This window comes from Mus caroli, unplaced genomic scaffold (assembly GCF_978045245.1).
Source record: "Mus caroli unplaced genomic scaffold, Mus_caroli_1 scaffold_9, whole genome shotgun sequence".
Classification (NCBI taxonomy): domain Eukaryota; kingdom Metazoa; phylum Chordata; class Mammalia; order Rodentia; family Muridae; genus Mus; species Mus caroli.
Window position 1 is genome coordinate 106,891,413 of NW_028227264.1, and position 17,160 is coordinate 106,908,572.

The 17,160-nt window shown below is 38.7% G+C and overlaps 1 protein-coding gene across 5 annotated transcripts in view; it reads left to right on the forward strand.

Moving 5' to 3' along the window:
* Positions 1–17,160, forward strand: part of Lin7a (lin-7 cell polarity scaffold A) — a 147,313-nt gene that overhangs the window by 51,240 nt on the left and 78,913 nt on the right. For 2 of the 5 annotated variants that reach the window (XM_085843134.1, XM_085843138.1), the window contains one exon: positions 6,031–6,149. The exons of 1 other annotated variant lie outside the window; for it this stretch is intronic. In XM_085843134.1, the coding sequence (XP_085699260.1) occupies positions 6,031–6,149 (119 nt within the window). Of the gene's footprint in view, positions 1–6,030; positions 6,150–7,181; positions 8,026–17,160 lie in introns of those variants that run through there. 2 more of the 5 variants (XM_085843135.1, XM_085843137.1) reach the window with 2 other exon arrangements.

The following is a 17,160-nucleotide window of genomic DNA, read 5'->3' on the forward strand; positions in this document are numbered from 1 at the left end:
GCTCTGTTCTAGGAGATAGCTCTGCTTTGTGTACTTCCCACGTGATAGCTTCTGTGGTATTGTGACTCAGTAAGAAATCCCTCACCAGGTTGCAAACCTTCAATCTTGACCTCCTCAGCCTCAAAACCCTCTATGAGAAATAAACTGTTCTTTCTAAATTAGCCAGTCTGTAGCATTCTCTAGAGCATCTGAAAATGGACTAAGATTTCGAAATGACAGATGAACAGTCAGAGGATGCCACTGGTTTTAAGAGGAGGGTAACTAGAACTGAAGTTATAAAGGTGGGTGGGTATACACATATGGTTCCCAGGGGTTCTCTTTTTCATGGTGGGGTGGCAGTGGTCAGAGTCAGTAACTAAGATGAACTTTCAGAAAGAAAAGCCATTTGGGGATCTTGTTTCCCTGTGGCTGCTTAGCAGGCTTCCATCCCTATCTAGTGTCCATCCTAAACTAAGGCACCCATAGAATGGAGCTGTTATGTTAGCAACCAGTTTGGGTTTCATAAAATAAATGCAGGGAAATTCTGAACAAGAACCACAAGATTGTTCTAATAAGTAAGCCGCAAGCTTCACTGTAGTACTTGTAACTATTGAGCTGTCTCAAAAGTTTGTCTACTTTCCAGGATCCTGGTTTGGGGGTTTTTTGGTGTGTGTGTGTGTGTGTGTGTGTTGTACAGAAGCAGAGTTCTGTGTACAGGTCCAGGTCTCACGTCCAGTTCTCAGTCACTTCCCTTTTGTTTCCAGCACTGGCCAGGATTGTGTTGGAGGGCCCATTGTTTTCCTCCTGTTGGCTTTCAGGATCCATTTATCTTTCATCACCTTCTGGGTTTCCCTGGATTCATGTTAATGGACTTAAATGGACCAAAATCAGCAAGAAGGCTCAGGACCCACGTGCCATTTCTGCCTAAACCCTCTTGGCCTGCCCAAATAGACATAGAAGGCAGGCTGATGACAATCCCCACCCCCTATGAAGCAAAGGAAGGCATGTTAATCCTCTGAGAGCTTCCACTCTCTAAAGTTGCTCCTCTGAGACCTTCCTCCCTTAGCTAATGGAGCAGACTCAAATGTTATGTGATTCTGTCCAAAATTAGTAAAAAAAAAAATTTCCTTGGAAATATTCTATCTTTATCCAGCTACCCCATATAAGGAATGTGAATGACGTAATGGTGCAATATAATTAAGTTGCTTTAACTTTCAGTAAGTCATACTGAAACAGTATCTGGTTTTTGTTCTGTTTTTCTTGGACAGTGTTTTTCTCATCCCTTCATGGTCATAGAAATCACCTGGAAACAAAAGCCCCAGAAGAGTGGATATTACTCAGAGATTTGGAGTTCATCAGTCAGGGTTCAAATGTCATATTTTTTAAAAAGGAAATATTAAAAAGCAATGGTACTCAACCATAATCAGTAATTCTTAGATGCCTTGAAGAATCCGATTTAGCATCCTTTAGATTCACTATCTCAACAAATAATAGAATGCAAGGCTTCACATTCATTACTTATGAATCAGTACCTCTATTTACACTCTCACTTTGAGCAGTTCTTTTAAACAAGATATTCAGGCCTTATTTTCATGCCTTCTCAACCAGCATCTCTCAAACGGGGATGAGGGCTGAGAGCCTGTCTATCGGTCAGCAATCTTTAGTGAGCTGAAAAACAATTATATTTGGAGCCATTAATCTGCAACAGATTTTTAAAGGCCTTAGATGCAGAATATAATCCCACAGGAACTTTAAGCCATTCATGCCCTCTAGAGCACTGGTATCAACCCTGGATGTCTTTCAGCCTCATATCCAGCTACATGTGCCAGTCACATTGGAATCCCATGCATGTGCCTGATTCTGCATCTGTGTTTTTAAAGCTCCCTGAGTGATTATAATATTCAGCTGTGATGGTTAATCTTCACTACCAACCTGACAAGATATAGAGTCATCATAGGAATGTGTGTGAGTGTGTGTGAGGGTACTATTTCTAGATGGTTGCAAAGGAAGAAAGGAAATGCCTTCTGCATGTGATTGGAACCATCAGTGGAGGCTTCCTGGAGTGAATAAAAAGAAGAAGGCAAGCTAAATACCCACAGTCCCCTCTCTACTTCCTGACTGCCAGTGAGTGTGGCCAGCCATCTTGTACTCCTCCATGCCAGCACACACATATACCATGAACAATGAGAACACATACATAAGAAATGCATAAAAGTCCCATGGATAGAGGAAGAAGATGGGTGTGCAAACTGAGACAACATGAGAGCAAGAGCTAGTGTAACTGATGAGGGAACAAAGAGCCATGGGAACATGATGTCAGTGAAGACATTGCTGAAGATAGCTTATTTGGTACAGGGACTAGAGCATCCTGCATCATATTCCTTCTCTCTGCCTCAACCCCTTGTACATTCTCTCTTGATTCTTTTACCCTATTGAGCCCCTTTCTGTCTTTTTTAAAATTTATTTACATTTCAAATGTTATCACCCTTCTCAGTTTCCCCTCCACAACCCCTCTATTCCATTCAACACCCCCCCTGCTTCTATGAGGGTGCTCTCCCACCCACCCACCCACCCACTTCTACCTCACTGGCTTTTCCTATGTTGGGGTATCGAGTTTTCACTGGACCAATGGTCTCCCCTCCCATTGATGCCCAACAAGGCCATCCTCTACTACATATGCAGCTGGAGCCATGAATCCCTCCATGTGTACTCTTCAGTTGGTGGTTTAGCTCCTGGGAGCTCTTGGGGGTCTGGTTGGTTGATGATGTTGTTCTTCCTATGGCTTTGCAAACCCCTTCAGCTCCTACAGTCCTTCCCCTAACTCCTCCATTGGGGTCTCTGTGCTCAGTCTGATGGTTGGCTGCAAGCATCACCATCTGTATTGGTCAAACTCTGGCAGATCCTTGCAGGAGACTGTAAATGACCCACACTTCCTTAATCAAGCCTTCCATCTTCACTGACTATGTCTCTATGAAACATTCTTCATTTGCCCTTTTCCTGGTCTCATCACCTACCTAGGAGCTTGCTTAGAGTCCATCCTCTCTGGCCTCCCACAGGATGAAATATGTCTTTATTATACATACCTAGACCTCCTGTAGCTCATTGCTTTAAGCATATGCATCTTTGTGGCATATCTGTGACCCAAGTCAGTGCATCCCATAAAAGCAAGAGAAGGGATTATCTCCTCTGCCAACATGTCTCTATTCAAAAAACAAAGGTAGCTTTACTAAAAGAATGCATAGGTTCCACACCAATGGAAATCTGCTATAATGGTATGGCACTTTGTGGCTTGCTTTAGAAAGGGGAAAAGAGAAACAAACAAACAACTTCAAAACAACAAAAACAAACAGGTTTCCAAACTACAGCAGGAGCAGGAGGTAAAGTTCAGTAATGCAGGAAGCAAGTTCAATTGCTAAAGCCTTCAATAAACTCCCAAATGACCTGAATTTTATCTACTAGATAGTGGGATGTCCGTGAAGTTTTATGTACAAGGGTGTAAGAACAAGATCTCTCATTCTGGATAATTACTCTAGAAGCAATACGGTGGCTGGTCTGAAAAAGGAAAAGACTCATTTTAAAAAGTAGATTAATTAGGGAGGTTGTGTTCTAGTAGCACAGGTGAGAGACAATGAAGGCATCCCTGAAATAATGAAGTAAAGAATTCCATTCAGAGGGCACTGTTCAGATGGAATCTATAGAGCTTGCTGAGTAACGGCAGGAGGGAGTGGGCGTGAGACATGATGCCACAGTCAAGCTTGGGAGTCAGGCTGCTCGGGGTCCTATTAATGGAAATACAGAATGCAGGAAGAGGAGCTAATTTTCAAGAAAAAAAATAATGAGCTCGGTTTTAAACATACTGAGTTCTCTGTACCCATGGGGTATCTGGGTAGAGTATTTTATGTGCTGGAAAGGCATAACATCTCAGCTGGTGCATCAGTAATTGTAGGATGTGCCTGGTATTGTCGAATTGACTGTGTCGTCTTCCAGTTTATGTACTAGAAGTCAGACTTCAGAAACTGACAGGGTAGCATTGATTTCATGATTTGTTTTACTTTGGGCTACAATTGGCAATAAAAATAACTGCCCCAGGGAGGAGATTCTAAAGTCCCTCCCTGGTAATTTGCTTCAGTTAGATACACATGCCCATGCTAAGCTTGCCCAAATTCAGAAGTGTAACAATTTTTTCCCCATAGGCAACTGTGCTGTTATATCTTTTCTCATTAGATTGGGAATTCCATGATTTCAGGAAAAAATATTATTTCTGATAAGCTTTGTACTACATATAACAGAACCTGAAATTGATAGATGCATGGATGAATGGATGAATTTATAATCTTACTGCAGTGACATGTAATATTTCCAATGGCTGGTTGCCTAGGAATTGAAAGCTTAATATCCTACTGTTTAATGCCTAAGTGGCTTTTTTGGTTGGGGTGCTGACTACAGCAAATGTGTGGGAAGGATTCACTATAAATATTTTTAAATAGGCTTTCATTACGTGATTTTCTTTTGGCAATGTGAAATAATCCAAAGATTTCAGCTTTCTTTGCTGGCTATAAAAGATAACATAATTCCTGCTACATTAACCTCTGGCTTTAATATTTTTAAAAAACTCTCTCAATATTATTTGGTTTGGAAAGGTAGCATTGTAGAGTATACAAAGACATTAGAATGGATCCCCAGGTGGTGCAGTCTCTGGATGGTCTTTCCTTCAGTCTTTGCTCCAAACTTTGTCTCTGTAACTCTTTCCATGTGTATTTTGTTCCCCCCTTCTAAGAAGGAACGAAGTATCCACACAGTGGTCTTCCTCCTTCTTTAGTTTCATGTGTTTTACAAATTGTATCTTGGGTATTCTGAGATCCTGGGCTAATATCCACTTATCAGCGAGTGCATATCATGTGTGTTCTTTTGTGATGGGGTTACCTCACTCAGGATGATATCCTCCAGATCCATCCATTTGTCTAAGAATTTCATAAATTCATTCGAGGATGGCCTAGTCAGTCATTAATGGGAGGACAGGCCCTTGGTCTTGTGAAGGTTCTATGCCCCAGTATAGGGGAATTCCAGGGCCAGAGAGCAGGAGTGGATGAGTTGGGGAGCAAGGGGAGGGGATAGGGGAATTTTGGAGAGGAAACTAGGAAAGGGGATAACATTTGAAATGTAAATAAAGAAAATATTTAATAAAAAAATAAATAAAATAGCAAAATTTTATGTTATTACAAAAAAAAAAGATGTTGGAGAATACGTTATTTCCACTGTGCAGAGGCAGAAGATGAGAAGCAGGATATGGAACAAGGTCCTCCCACACACACACACACACCCCACAGTGACACACTTCCTTTGACAAGGCCACACCTTCTAATAGTACCACTCCCTAGGCCAAGCATGTTCAAACCACCACACTACTTATTGGACCTGGAACAAGTGGTGAGATGGAAAGAGTTAGTCAAATCATTTTCTCCATAAAATACTTACTCTTCATATCATAGCAGACTATGGGAGCAGAGGCAAACAAACTAGTAAAATTTCTTCCTCGTGGAGTTTATAGACAAATGAAGGAACTTCATAACAACCAAATCCTAGTAGCAATCATTGTAACATTGTGTCTACGATAAATGTTAAAATATATAAATATGTTTTATTTATAAAATATAAATATACGATACATTGCATCTATGATAAATATAAAAAGAAAAAGAAAAGACAAACTCAAAAAAAAAAAAAAACCCAGTCCTGGCAGTTGTGGTGGGCACACTTCAGTATTTTAAGAGACTGAAGTAGAAAGATCTTGAGTCTGGAATACTTAGTGCACTTAGGGCTAAGAAACACCATCAAAGATAGAAGTAGAAAAGTAAAAGCTTACTTTTGATGAGTTAAATGGCCTTTGACCAGAAGATGAAATCCACAAGCTCCAAGTTATAAATTCCGATTTTACAATGAATCCCACATGATCAAGTGAAATGACTTCACCACTCACTGGAAGCTATGGCATTCTGCCGACGCGATAGTCTATTCTCTGTCTTCATGTTCATGTTTTTTCCCCCTACTCAGATGTTGCAAGAGCAATCGAACTCCTGGAAAAGCTACAAGAATCTGGGGAAGTACCAGTGCACAAGCTCCAGTCTCTCAAAAAGGTGCTTCAGAGTGAGTTTTGTACAGCAATCCGAGAGGTAGGACGCTGAGAATGTAACAACTGCCTTTGGCCATATGTCTTACGAGTAGAAAACACATTTTGCCAAATAAACAGTTGAAATTGTTAAGCTTGGAACCACATCTTTGCTTTCTGCTTTTAGTTCCTTGGACAGATGATAAAATATAATTTAGTCAGCTAAACTCTTAAATTAGACCCAGGCAGAAATTATACATTTATATAAAACCGAACATTAATTTTATGATACCAGCGAAGGACCTGCTTCAGCAAGTGACTGTAGTGTGCATTCTAATATACTGGGCAGTCACACGAAGCCACGTGCAAATTCAAATAGAAATTATCATAATTAATGAGGTGGTTTCTTAGGGGTACACTTGAGTACATTTTTCATAGTTAAGTCTTAGAGAGTAATTTCCTACCAATTGAAGTTATGCTTACTCAAATATTAATGCCTAGTGTGATAATGGAAATATTTCCAAATAGACTGCCATGCCTTTGTAGCAAATCTGAAAAATGCTTCTTGGCTAATCATTGTTTATGCTAAGTGAGGTAAAACACATTGTGTTCATATGACAATTTAAATTTCATAAATTGGATCTTGGTGGAATTAACTTACTCAACTGATTAATTTAATTGGTCACAAAAAAAAATCTCCTTGAGAAACATAAGCTATCTCATTTATTTATTAACCTATTATCCCTCATCCATCACTCACTAGAAACCCATTAATCAGAAACCGTAGCCTATAAATCCAGCTTAGAAGTCACAGCTGATGGATCTTCTGCTGGTCTCCTCCTAAAGGCCACATAAAGCCACTCAAGACCAGAAAGAGTTTGTTTTAGCACAGAGCACATGTCTCTGAAGGACATATGCACCAGGCTTCTATCATCCTTTGGAACTCTGAGTGGAGGCTGGGTAGAGGTTTGGTTTATACTATGTTTGTGTTCAGTTTTTTTCCCAAGAAACTGATCATTATTTGCTCTTTGTTGGTACTGAGCATATCTAAATAAATAACTATAATGACATTACTGAGTTTTCAACCTGTAAGTTAATCAAAGGCTGAAAGGAAATTTCTCAAGATGTACTAGTTCTATGGCAAGTCACCTTAATACCAAATGTACACAGTGCCCAGAAACTGGTGGACTCCTCTCAGAAAACCTCCTGTAAACTCTGTACAAGTTACACCTGACTTCCCCAGACTCTATTTCTCAGTCTTTGAATTTGTAATCCCTTGAGGTTTTGTAGCGAAAGACTTTTCCTTTTTCAGAGATTCTATCATCTCTTCTGTGTCACAACATTCTGGTTTCTGTGACTGAAGGACAGGGAACATAAAATATCTCTCCTCACTAACTGTATGGCTCATGATCAATTCAAAGGCTCCATATCCACAAAACTTGCACTTTTGTGAAAGAAAATGGTGTCAAAGAACTGGACAATAGCAAATGAGAGACCAATGATACCATAAACAGGAGAAAATCAGGATCAGAGATGATGGAGTTCGATTTGATCAATTTAAGGTCAGAAAAATAGAATAATTGAAATATTGAAAAAAGTCACATGCATCCCAAGGAGGAGAGTGTCTCGGGCACAGCAAATCACAAATGCAAAACCTCAAAGACAATAGTGGTCTCAATGCATGACTAGACGAGTCCAAAAGGCAGCATAACTTCATGCAATGAGCAAAGTACATTCCCTAGAAGCAGCCTGAGAACAGGTTACATAAAGCTTCATAGGTCACATAAAAACACTGGACTCTATTTCCTGCAAGGTGTTCTGGGAGAGCTTTGACCTGATTTGACTTGTTCTGGGAAAGTCAATGAACGTTAATGAAAAAACACAAATACTGCTACAAAAGTAAAAACAAGAGACCAGAAACAAAGGACTAAGGACATCAAGTAAGTGATGGGATGGTGGCAGACAGGCAATAGCAGAAAGCTATCAAATTTTTCCTATATTTCTGAGATGAAAATGAACTGAGATTAATGGGGAATTAAATATCTAACATCTAAGAGACAGAATTATCAGCGGGTTCTTAGTTTGTGGTTTGAAAACTGGATAGACATGCAAAAAAATGTTACAATGAAGCACATTATTTAATATAATCAGTACATGCTAACAGGTAAGAATCGAAAAAAATTCACTAAATAAAAGAGAGTATAAACAAAATAACTACCTAACACTGTACAAACTTGAACTGGTACAAGTAACTTTAGGTTCACACTAATGTTGATAGTCATAAGTTTGTTCTTAGAGTCAATACTTATGGAATCATTTTGCCTGGAATTTGTACTAGTGGTGTAGAACTGGCTATGAAGGTACAGTCTACAGTTATCTTCATTATTATTTCTGCCTTGCATTTATATTTGCTGTGGGAAGCAAGAGAAACATTGTAACACAACAATTTTAAATGGAATTTTATTGAAAACATCTTCAAATGATGATACATAAAAGAATATGAGTATATGTTGCAAGATAGGTGAATCAAAAGCCAATAAAGAAAGTGACTCAAGGAAGTCTGGCAACAGATACCTAAATGTTACATAAGCTTGGGCCAAGAAAATTTCATTCCTGGTCTCTATATGGCAGGCATGAAATCTCTGAAAATTGATGTTCACTTAAGTAATCTTTAGGATTTTTTTTATTGTTAAATTACCTGGGGTTTTTGTTTGTTTGTTTGTCTTTTACAAAAATATCTGCTACCTAAAATTTAAACTACATTATTGGTTATAAGTAAGAGAGCAAAACTAGATACAAGTCATACAATTGCCAATAACATCTGTTAAAAACAAGAAGGTAGGGTTAGCCCTTGTCAAGACTGCCTAATATAAATGTAACAATTGTTGTTAACACAGCAAAACAAGATACAGATCACACAACTGCCAAAAACACGCTCATAATAAGAAGGCAAGGTTAGATTTTATAAAGAATGCCTTATATAAATGCAACAATGATTATCCTCGTATTATGAGGTAATTTTCTACTTTGCTATACCAGTAGGGTGAACCTACTGAGTCAACTCTTGGCATATGCACAATGCTTTTTAAGAGAAGAGTTGAATGAGATTTTATGTTTTTTGCTAAAAAAAAAAAGCAGAAAGATTGTAAGAGCCAAGGAGAGTAGACAACATTAAGGAAACAACATTTTTGATACTCATAGTTGATGCACATAGTAACTCATAGAAACCCTGAAGGCACTCAGGAGACTGATACAAGTCAAGCCAGGCAGAATCCCAGTAGGGAGAAGAGGAGGCGAACACAAGGGCTCAAGGGCTACCCCTAGTCAAGAAGCTATTCACAAGTGGTAGCTGCTGGGAGTTGAAAAGGATCAGTTTTCTTCAATGGAGTAATACTGGGTGTACTAATCACCCTTGGGGTGGCCCAATGCCCAGGAGTAGATGGCTTACATAAATTGAACTCCATGAATATTCAGGGATTTTTATTTTGTTTTTTTATTTTGTTTTAAGAGAAAGCACATGAAATTGGGTGAAGGTAATCTTGGAGGAACTGGGGGACAGGAAGGAAGAAGATAAAATATGCTGTATTAAATTCTCAAATAAAAATAATAAAAGCTAAACCATTACCAGAGAGAGAGAGAGAGAGAGAGAGAGAGAGAGAGAGAGAGAGAGAGAGAGATTTCATTTGATTTCAGAAGCTGAATGTAAATTATTTTCATAACCAATGCAATCAAAAAATTTATTAGTAATTTGGTTACTCTGACCATCTTCTAGATTGTAAAGCACTTGAGCTTCCAACTCTCCAGGATCCTGTGCTCCAGACTTAAGTGAGATAAACTGCCAAGAATGGTTCCTGGAGAGGATGACCTCCAGCCTTTATTATTGTAGTATGCATGCTTGAACCAAAAGTATAGAACAAAATTATATAGTCACCCAAATTACTTTCCTTGGCCAATGGGGGTTGGGAGACGGGGACATCCTCATGGGATTGGGGGGAGGCTGGAGGAGGTATGGGATGTGAAACAGTCAGAGGGTAGATCCAGAGGGAAATAAAATATGGGGCATAAAAAATGAATACATACATACATACATACATACATATATACATACACATATAAATATATACATAAAGATTTTAAATTTTTTCTAATGTAGTAAAATGAGAAAATATACCACCTACACATGCATATTATGTTGTCATAGTCTGTAAGGTTGGACCAAAATATACTAATTCTCTTCTATTACTTACCACACTCTAGAATTGGATTTTTCCATCATCATTAAAGGTACACATGGTTATCCCAACTGATTATCCAGTGGTTTGTGAATGGAAACCTTACTGTGCTCTGAATTCCTCTGGAAGCCATTGAGTTAGTGCACGGCTTTCTTTTGCTTCCCTAGGCAGTTTATAGTATGACGTTATCAGACTGCTAGGACTTCAGAGTGAGAAATAGATGGCCTAGTCAACCTTAATGAACATATACACAAAGCAAGAAATCAATGCTTCTTACTCCCAGTCCTCAAGACTTTAGGAATACTGTTCCATAACATAACCAAGGGTGTCCTGACTGAACAAATCTCACAACCAAACACAATTTATTTTGACAAAAGGCTGAAATCAGTATCTCTAATTGATGCGTTACATATACTCCCTGTCTCCCTCCCCCATCTTTAAAATTAAAAATGACCTGATGGTTGCTTAATTATATTTTTCCTAACATCCACAAGGCCTTATTTGGACCCAGTATCAAAAACAATATACTAAACTAAAGTAAATGTAAAGTAAAATAAATGAATGAATAAATGCATGTGAAAATTAGCAGTCAATACAAGTCCCGATATGTACCTTATAACTCTTTGAGGAATGTGAGTCATAATGTTTCTCTATTTCTTCCTTTTGTTCATGGGGATAGAATTCATTAGTCCTCCATTGCCGAACTATTCCCCATGTAAATCTTATACTATTTCTCTATATAAAGTTTCCATACCACAGACTTAAAGATATAAACAAATATAAAGGTATAAAAGAAAAGAATACGATGTCATCAGACTAATGTTTAGTAAGACATGTTTTTCCCCAGGGAACGTGTTTCCCAACATGTGTTGGGGTGAGCACATGTAACAAAAGTCATAGGATGCATAAGCTGATGGTGTTCTATACTGCTCAGTCTATCATGTGAACCAAAATGTAGGTAATGGTTTCATGAGAGATTATTCTGAAGCTATGATTATTTAGAAGATAGAGCATAGAAGCTGAATTTCCCAGAGAAAAATGTTCTAGGATCAGAGGTAAGAAGAGATTAGACAAAGACAACAGAGGAAAAAGAACTGGAAAGAAGAGACAGAAGAGAATCAGGAAGAATAGGAGTGAGGGCTGGGTGTCGGTGGAGAGAATGAAAGGACACAGGCAAGTAAGCAGTATTGTGGACTGATACCGTAAATAGACAAATGTGCAAAATTATAGACAATTCTTGCAGACAAACCTAGGTCCACTCCCTTGCTAGTTACTTAATTATATCATCTTTGTATTTCTTAAATTCTGCAATCTTGATTGTGTCTTCTATTTGAAAAATAACATAAGACAAGAAGTCCATGGGAAGACTAAATAAAATGAAATAAAATATTAAATATCTTCACAAACAGAATGCCAAGCTAAGAGTAAATGCTCAGTAAATGGAAAAAAATGTAGGAAAGATTTCCTGAGTCTTGTGATAATTAAAATGTTTGAAATGTTTTAGTAGAAACATTAGTTGGGACAAAAAAAAAGTATCCTTGCAGTTTCTTTTTTAAATCATGGGGGAAAATGATGAAGTCTTTAATAAGAGGCATACTATATTATATATTTTATAAATCATACATATTATATTTTATATAATAAAAGACATGTTAAGAGAGATGTTGATGCATGGTATTGCTTTTTTAATATCTCACCCAACATAGTAAGAGACAAGGATACCCGGCCATATGATGACCAGGCAAGGATAGTGATGATGTCATAGGAGAGAAATCATGTGCAACATGATACTTGTTAGCCAATTTGATTGGATAAGGGTAATGACATATTACCATTCCACAGCACCACATTAAAAAACAAACAAACAAACAAACAAAAAAAACTAAGAACATAGATAACCCAAGCATATGTGAGACTATCCATTGGTGGCTTTGCTAGAAATGTGTCTCCTGATAGCAATAACAAAGGTTATAGCATATATTTCACAGAGAGATTTTCCTTTTTCTTTGGATGGTGTGATTTGATGTCTGATACATATATTGATTGCATATCAGCTAAATCACTTTCGTAAGCATCACCTACTGTTGTGATGATCCCAAAGCTTCTATCTAGCTGTTTTGAAATGTAAAATACCTTGTGGTTAACAGTGACCTCCCTTCTGTGTACAGCAGAACACCAGAACTTATTTCTGCTGATTGTGATAACCCTCTCCCACCACTCCCCTTTCGTCTTCCAGATGTCGTTTTTCTTCCGTTCCCTCTAATGAGCTTCTTTTAGAGTTCACATCTGAGTGAGATTATGCAGTGTTTGTTGTATCACTTGGCTTTTTTTTTTTTTACTTTCTCTAACAAAATACCTGAAAGAAGCAACTTAAGAGAAGAAAGAAATTTGGGCTCATAGTTTAACAAGGCATGGGGTCCAAACAAGGTGGCTAAGAAGGGAGCTGATTACTTTGCATTCTACCAGGACACAGATGAGTGCTGGAGCAACCCCAGTTGTCTTGTTCTGTTGTGCATGTGCACGTGTGTGAATGTGCATGCATGCATGCGTTTGCCTGTGTGTGTGTGTTTAAATTTTTATTCAATCTGGCATCTAAATTAACACTATAGTACCTCCCATTTTCAGCATGGTCACCGTTTTCTTAGTTAAATGTGGATGGATGGAACCTCCCTCACATATTCCCTGAGGAGTGTCTGCTAATTAATTTCAAATCCAATTGAAGTGACCACTTTAATTAACCATTGCATTTGATCTTCTGTACATAGCTTCTTTCCCACAATGCCCTGAAAGTTCATCCATTTCTGCCTCAAATAATAGGATTTTGTCCCTTTTTAAATGGTTGGATACTCTTCCTTTGTGTATTGGTACCACATCTTCTCTATGTATTCATCCTTTGTTAGAGATTTAGGTTTGTTTTAATACTTTAAAAACAGCTACATTTATTTATTTGTTTGCAAGGAGAGCCATACCATGGCACTAGTGTGGAGACCAGAAGACAAATAGCAGGAGTTGGTTCCCTCCTTCCAACATGTAGGTTCCAGGAATTGAATTCAGGCTTGGTGGCGAGCATCTTTACCCACTGAACTTTCTTATGAGCTTTGTTTTAACTCTTAGTTCTTGTGAAGAGTCCTTCAATAAACATAGAAGCCCAGATCTCTCTTTCACTCTCCAATTTAATTTCCTTTGGGTATATTCCCAGACTGGGAATGCTGATTCATACATTGGTTCTATTTTTAATTTTCTGAGGAACTTCTTGTGACATTTTTCAAAGTAGTTTTAGAAATGAGCATTTATGTATCAAGAGTGTTCAGTGTCCCCTTCTCTCTTCATTCTGAACAATTTCTGGTTATCTTTTTCTCTGCTTGACAATAGTCAGTCAACTAGAATGAGGTGGTATCTAGTCATGGTTTTATTTGTATTTCCCCAGTGATAATGGACTTTTGTATGCCTTAAGAAATGCATAGTAAAATATTTCATCCATTGTTTCTACATTAAATACCCCCCCCCAAATTTAATCTTAAGTCCCTTCAAGACTCTAGACATTAACTCCTCATTAGAGGAAGGGTTTGCTAATGCATTGTGCCCTACAGAGGCTTCTATAACAGGAAATCCTAAACTGAAGATTATTTATAAACACAGTAAAGAGGTAACATATAGAAGTATATGTATATATAGGACACTTTTGTTTTTTTTTTTGTTTTTTTGTTTTTTTTCTGAGACAGGGTTTCTCTGTGTAGCTCTGGCTGTCCTGGAACTCACTCTGTAGACTAGGCTGGCCTCAAACTTACAAATCAGCCTGCCTCTACCTCCCAAGTGCTGGGATTAAAGGCATGTGCCACCTCACCTAGATATATGACACTTTTTATTTAAGTTTTGTTATGTTAAGTTCCTTCCTTTATCCTGCCAAAACTACAGTTATTTATGGCAAAATGTGCAGGGTTGGTTATGATTTTGTTTTGCTTTGCTTTTACTGTTTTAATAAGTTTTTCTTAATGCTTTTCCTTTGTGTAGGGTAGAGTCACAGAGGCTCTTCATGCACAACTATCATCCTTGTGGGAACATATCCAGGGACTACCACATTCAACAGTGTTAAAGAAAATGTATCTGCTTTAAGGCTATGCATATCTCTTTCTCTTCACATTAAACTAAACTGGAAAATGTCAAAGAAGAGGAAGTTGATGGCCTTCACATTTTCTTTGATTTTATTTGCATTGCCAAACAGTGTGGACACAAAAGCCAGACTGTTCTGTGCTAAGTTTCCTACCAATAAGCATACACAATCAGGAAAGTTAATTTCTAAATTTCTAGAAACTGCATGATTTTTTTCATTTATATTTTCACTATAGAAAAACCACAAACTTTAAAAGGAAGCATACTACTAAACTTATATTTGCCCCATCATGAAAGTCTTGACACTTTTCAATGAAATTTAAAAAAAAGAAAAGAAAAAACCCTAAGTGATCAGAGAGAACTTCATCAACTTAAGTGAGCTACAAATGCTCAACCTGGTGGGTAGATCAGAAACAAAGAAAACTCAAGTAGGGCCTCTGTTCTCTTGGTATAACCTCCTTCTGAACTCTGACATTTTGCTAATATTTTGAAGCCAATTGTGGTAAAAATAACAGCTGTGTCATTCCCATTTTGTGTGCAACTGGGTGAAAACTGTCATTGTTTCTGGGTTTTATGTAGCATGTGAAGGCTAATGAGCCATGGTGCATATGAGTGATGCTTCCTGGATATCTTTAAAGGCCAAGTGCTTCCAACAGTGAACTGTTTTTTGTTTTTGGTTTTGTTTTTTTTTTTTTTTTTTTTTTTTTGTAATGAGGCAAAAGTCCTAATGGAAGAAAAGTCTTGACAGAGCCTCTACATGTGGAGTACATGTGCAATCTCTCCATCCAAAATCTAGTCCACGCAGTGTGGTAAAGCCAGAGGCACTTAGTGTTTTTGCCATCAGTATGCATTAGTGTCAAAAGCCTTGCTTTTCCCTAAACAGATGCCTTTCCTAGGCCCTTGAAAGTGTCCTAGTAATTTCATAGCTGTATCTTTGGAAGTATATTCTCTAAAGGTTTTATTTAGAATTTGAATTAAGTTCATTGTTTTAGCTACCAGAGGAAAACTGTTCATGTATATAGCTGAACTAGAGTCAGAAGTTTCAGTGTGTGTATGTGTGTGTGTCTGTGTGTGTGTGTCTTGTGTGTGTGTCTGTGTGTCTGTGTGTGTGTCCTTGTCTGTGGTTATGTGTACAGGAGAAAAGAATCCTAGAACAATTTGACAAGAGAATTTTATCTCAGTGACAAGACTTTGTTGTAAATGTGAGGCTTAAAGTTGTGGTCTAGCAATTCCATATTCTTGCAATTATAGTTTTTCTGTTGGTAGGAGACTTTGAATGCCTGCTGTTTTAGAGCAAAAAGGTAGAGCTGAAAAGATGAGAGCCTTCCCTGCTACAAAAGAGAGGTCAAAAATGTTAAAAGTAAGATACCTACTGCCAGGGATGCCCAAGAAGCTCTACAAACACCAGGGAAGAGAACAGGGCTCTTGTAAAGGTCACTTCTGCTTAGAACATTCTAATTTGAAAGAAGGGTTTAAAATGCCTTTCCTTGCTAACAAAAGTTGTTGATGACAACTTTTCAGGATGATTTTATTTCCCTTGAATACAAAGGACTGTGGAAAGCTTGAATTCAACTGAAGCATCTTAGAGAAATCTCAAGTGTTCCAATGAGAGCCATTCTGCCGTGCTGGGTATTTGATCCTCTTTTTTATTAAAAGTCATATAACTGCAACTTGGAGTGCTCTTTGCTGTTCAAATGGGCACAAAGGTGATTGAATACTAAGAATAACATAAAAAAATCCTCCAAATTTTAATGTCTGACTAAGCCAATGAAGGGTACTACTCATTGAAATTTATTACAAACAAAAATAAATCATTTTAATTAAGCCATTTGGCTTCATTGATCTCCAGAAAGTAGCCTTCTACTTTTATCAAAAAATTAATCCTTTGAAGTATATTACATAAACCAAGGATAAATCAAGGGGTGGGAATGAAGAGCAGTTAAATATATTTTAGTCCATGTTTTTGTTGTTACAAAAAAGAAGGAAGGGAAGGGAAGGGAAGAAGGGGAGGGAAGGGAAGGGAAGGGAAGGGAAGGGAAGGGAAGGGAAGGGAAGGGAAGGGAAGGGAAGGGAAGGGAAGGGAAGGGAAGGGAAGGGAAGGGAAGGGAAGGGAAGGGAAGGGAAGGGAAGGGAAGGGAAGGGAAGGGAAGGGAAGGGAAGGGAAGGGAAGGGAAGGGAAGGGAAGGGAAGGGAAGGGAAGGGAAGGGAAGGGAAGGGAAGGGAAGGGAAGGGAAGGGAAGGGAAGGGAAGGGAAGGGAAGGGAAGGGAAGGGAAGGGAAGGGAAGGGAAGGGAAGGGAAGGGAAGGGAAGGGAAGGGAAGGGAAGGGAAGGGAAGGGAAGGGAAGGGAAGGGAAGGGAAGGGAAGGGAAGGGAAGGGAAGGGAAGGGAAGGGAAGGGAAGGGAAGGGAAGGGAAGGGAAGGGAAGGGAAGGGAAGGGAAGGGAAGGGAAGGGAAGGGAAGGGAAGGGAAGGGAAGGGAAGGGAAGGGAAGGGAAGGGAAGGGAAGGGAAGGGAAGGGAAGGGAAGGGAAGGGAAGGGAAGGGAAGGGAAGGGAAGGGAAGGGAAGGGAAGGGAAGGGAAGGGAAGGGAAGGGAAGGGAAGGGAAGGGAAGGGAAGGGAAGGGAAGGGAAGGGAAGGGAAGGGAAGGGAAGGGAAGGGAAGGGAAGGGAAGGGAAGGGAAGGGAAGGGAAGGGAAGGGAAGGGAAGGGAAGGGAAGGGAAGGGAAGGGAAGGGA